This window comes from Cucurbita pepo, chromosome 11 (genome assembly GCF_057944985.1).
Source record: "Cucurbita pepo subsp. pepo isolate OVF chromosome 11, ASM5794498v1, whole genome shotgun sequence".
Classification (NCBI taxonomy): domain Eukaryota; kingdom Viridiplantae; phylum Streptophyta; class Magnoliopsida; order Cucurbitales; family Cucurbitaceae; genus Cucurbita; species Cucurbita pepo.
The window spans coordinates 15,405,554-15,410,154 of NC_141808.1; the positions used below are offsets into that span (position 1 = coordinate 15,405,554).

Genomic DNA, 4,601 nt, shown 5'->3' on the forward strand with positions numbered 1-4,601 from the left:
TATAGATGATGTTTTATTTTAAAAGTTATATTCCACATTTTAGCAGAGTATGAAACATTAATAAGAAGTATAAGTAGAGTCGTTACAATTATTGATGATTTTTTTTTTAGGAAACACGTGTAAAAGATGTGAAAAATGAGTTTTCTAAACAAATTTCTCTCATGGCCACTTTGTTGAAGCTCAATCCCCAAGGTGATTATGAAACTAATATTTTTTAAATGTGAATCATTGGACGTGATAATGAGGTTCGCGTGGGTTTATTTTTATTTTCATTAAGCTTATCGGGCAGGTGAGAGAGAGAGAGAGAGAGAGAGAGAGAGAGAGAGAGAGAGAACAGTGTTTTGTTGTGCTATAAATAGAAGAGCAAAATTGATTGATTTCTCACACTCACACCATCTTCTTCTATCTACTACAACTAAGACAAAGAAAAAGAGAGCCAAAATGTTTGGAATTGGAAAGAATATCATAGAGGGAGCTCTGAATACCACCGGAGATCTTGCCGGCTCCGTTATCGGTGCCGGTGGTAACATTGCAGACCGGGTCACCAGCCTTGGTGGCAAGAAGATCAAAGGGAAAGTCATTCTTATGCGAAGCAATGTGTTGGATTTCACTGAGTTCCATTCCTCTGTTCTTGATAGCTTCACTGAGCTGTTGGGCGGCGGCGTTTCTCTTCAGCTCATCAGCGCCACTCATGCTTGTAACATCTCTCTTTCTCTAATCTCTCTCTTTGTTATCTCTATTTGGTGTCCAATTTGTAATGAATGATATCCACAGCAAATGACTCGCGTGGGAAACTTGGGAGCAAGGCGTTTCTAGAGAGGTGGATCACTTCACTCCCACCATTGTTTGCCGGAGAATCAGTGTTTCAAGTCAACTTTACTTGGGAAGATGACTTCGGATTCCCCGGAGCTTTCTTCATCAAAAATGGTCACACAAGTGAGTTCTTCCTCAAGTCCCTCACTCTCGAGGATGTTCCCGGCTTTGGAACCGTCCATTTCGATTGCAACTCCTGGGTTTACCCCTCTGGAAGATACAAGAAGGATCGTATTTTCTTCGCCAATAAGGTAACATTTTACCCTCTCTTCTCGCTCTATTTCGAGCCATTTCTTTATTCTTAATCTATTGATTTCCGTACATAGACATATCTTCCAAGCGAGACACCAAATCCTCTTCGCAAGTATAGAGAAGAAGAACTGTCGACCCTTAGAGGAGATGGAACAGGAGAGCGTAAGGAATGGGATAGAATCTATGACTATGATGTCTACAATGACCTTTCTGACCCCGGTGCCCGTCCCATTCTTGGAGGGAACCAATACCCTTACCCGCGCCGTGGAAGAACCGGGAGACCACGATCTAGAAAGGGTAAGATTAGTAATAATTATTTTGAAATTTTAAATCATACCCTTTTCAAATGTTTTTGAGATTGATTCCTATAAGATTTTTGTACCATAAACATTATGATATATAATAATATAGTTGAATTTAATTTCTTAATTATTTAATTTTTCCAGATTCCAACTACGAGACGAGATTGTCATCAATCTCGGGATTAACCATTTACGTACCTAGAGATGAGAACTTTGGTCACTTGAAGTTGTCAGATTTTCTTGGCTTTGCTTTGAAATCACTTGCTTCAAACGTCCAACCAGAACTTGTAAACCTAATAAACTTAACTCCGGGTGAGTTTGACAAATTCCAAGATGTTCATGATCTTTATGAAGGAGGATTTCCCGTACCAGTGGATGTGTTTAGGAATCTCACTAAGGGTTTTACACCACCCATGTTCCAAGAACTTCTGAGGACCGAAAGTGATCAACGATTTCTCAAATTCTCTCGTCCACGAGTTGTGAAAGGTATTAGAGATCGAGAGTCATTAGATACTACCTTTATTTTTATGAGATAACATGATAGAAGAGAGAAATTTTGAATTTCATAGTTTTGTAACTTTTCCGTATAATATTTGAAAATAGAGGACAAGAACGCATGGCAGACAGACGAAGAATTTGCTAGAGAAATGCTAGCCGGAGTTAACCCTGTAATGATTCGTCGTCTTGAGGTAATCTCAAAGTTCTATTTCTAAGTTCATCTCTATCTAATAAATTTTATTTTCAATAAATAATTTTCCGTTTGAACTTTTCTAGGAATTTCCCCCTGTGAGCAAGCTTGATCCCGAACTTTACGGCGATCAAAATAGCAAAATAAAAGAAGAAGACATAAAATTCGGGTTAGAAGGACTTTCGGTTGAAGAGGTAATATGTTCTCTTATTTTTCTTTACAATTAATATTGTTGTATAATGCAACTCATGGGTATAATTCTTGAATCCATGCAGGCATTGAATGAGAAGAGATTGTTCATATTGGATCATCACGATGCATTGATGCCATTTCTTAGGAAAATCAATGGAACATCTACCAAAACATACGCCACAAGGACAATACTCCTTTTGAAAGCTGATGGAACTTTGAAGCCGTTGGTGATTGAGCTAAGCTTGCCACACCCTCAAGGCGATCAATTTGGTGCTGTTAGTAAACAATACTTTCCAGCTGAAGAAGGAGTCCAAAAGTCCATATGGCAATTGGCTAAGGCTTATGTGGTTGTAAATGATGCTGGCTACCATCAGCTTATCAGCCATTGGTATGAATTAACTCTTCAAAATAACCTTTCAATGCTACTAATTTGAACGCTCTAATCTTACAAAACTATTGCAGGTTGAATACTCACGCTGTTCAAGAGCCTTTCGTGATTGCAACACATAGACATTTGAGTGTGGTTCATCCCATTCATAAGCTGCTCGTTCCTCATTACAAGGACACTATGTTTATAAATGCATTTGCAAGGCAAGTCCTCGTTAATGGCGATGGATTACTCGAATCCACTCATTTTCAAGCAAAATACGCCATGGAGTTGTCTTCTTACATATACAAGGATTGGAATTTCGTAGAACAAGCATTGCCTGCTGATCTCATCAAGAGGTAAATCACCATTTTAATTTTCTTTGGAGCTATTTTAATCGTACAACAAAGATGGTACATCTGTTAGGAATCACGACCCTCCATAATAGTATGATATTGTCCACTTTGAGAATAAGCTAGGGTGGCTTTACTTTTGGTTTTCACAAAAGACCTCATACCAATGGAGATGTATTCCTTCCTTAATTAGCCGATGTTGACTCCTCATCCAACGATCTTTAACATCATTCTTTCCCTTGATTTTTGTAGAGGTGTGGCGGTTCAGGATGCAAGTTCCCCACATGGACTTCGGTTACTAATAGAGGATTATCCATTTGCTGTCGATGGACTTGAGATTTGGTCGATAATCAAAACATGGGTCGCAAACTATTGCTCTCTTTACTACAAAGACGATGAGGCGATTCAAAACGATGTCGAACTCCAATCATGGTGGAAGGAAGCACGAGAAAAAGGTCACGCCGATAAGAAGAACGAAGCATGGTGGCCGAAGATGCAATCCATTAATGATCTAGTTGAAAGTTGTACCATCATCATATGGATTTCTTCAGCTCTCCATGCAGCCGTCAACTTTGGACAATACCCTTACGGAGGCTACATTCCCAATAGACCAACTATAAGCCGCCGGTTCATGCCGGAAGTGGGAAGTTCCGAGTACAAAGAGCTTGAATCAAAGCCTGAGAAGGCTTTCCTTAGAACCATCAATTCACAACTTCAAACACTTCTTGGTGTTTCGCTTATTGAAATCTTGTCAAGGCATGCTTCCGATGAAGTTTATCTTGGGCAGAGAGCTAGCATTGAGTGGACATCGGACAAAGCCGCATTAGATGCCTTTGAGAACTTCGGGAAACAAGTATTTGAAGTTGAGAATAGAATCATGGAAAGGAATAGAGATGTCAACCTCAAAAATCGAAGTGGGCCTGTTAATATGCCATACACTTTGCTTCTTCCATCTAGTACCGAAGGGCTCACCGGTAGAGGCATTCCAAACAGCATCTCTATTTGATTTGAAGGCTCCTTTGAACGTATGGCGGGGTTCTAAAGCTATTGCCTTGTTTTCTATTGCCTGTTCTTAAACAAGCTACTTTTATTGCTACGCATGATATAAGTCAATAAAAGTGTGTTCTTAAGTAGCTTTGTTCTTTGATTCTCTGTATTTTATATATTAATGAATAAAAGTGATGCTTTTCTTGTTTACCATTCTTGCGCTGTACTTTGATGAATTGTTGAATAATAAGAATATTTCATGGGGCACAAGTAAAATTATCTATTGTGCTTTCGTTTTCCTTTCTGGTTTCTTTCTAAAATTTTAAAACGCTTATGTTTAGGGAGAGGTTTTCACACTCTTGTAAAAAAAAAATGTTTAGTTCCACACTCCCATCGATTCACTTTGATTGGTGGATCTGTTTGCTAGCGTTCAACTTTGCAGTCTATTATTGCACTGTCTACCGTTGAAGCAAAGTATATGACACTCATTATAGCTTTAAAAAAAAATTATTTGGATGCATTGTTTAGTTAATGACTTGGGCATTGCTAAAAAACATGTGAAGGTGTTTTGTGATGGCTAGAGTGATATTTGTTTGTCCAAAAACCAAATCCATCGTGCTCGTACCAAGCATGTTGATATTCAATTT

General features: G+C 38.6%; 1 protein-coding gene across 1 annotated transcript; it reads left to right on the plus strand.

Annotated features, from left to right (window-relative positions):
• The first annotated feature begins 366 nt into the window (after positions 1-366).
• On the plus strand, positions 367-4,164 carry LOC111804713 (linoleate 9S-lipoxygenase 6-like). The gene is made up of 9 exons (XM_087128425.1): positions 367-697; positions 775-1,064; positions 1,140-1,362; positions 1,512-1,853; positions 1,971-2,056; positions 2,142-2,249; positions 2,331-2,635; positions 2,710-2,973; positions 3,220-4,164. The coding sequence occupies exons 1-9, from the start codon at positions 442-444 to the stop codon at positions 3,971-3,973; spliced, it is 2,628 nt and encodes an 875-aa protein (XP_086984551.1). The 5' UTR covers positions 367-441; the 3' UTR covers positions 3,974-4,164.
• Positions 4,165-4,601: the final 437 nt, after the last annotated feature.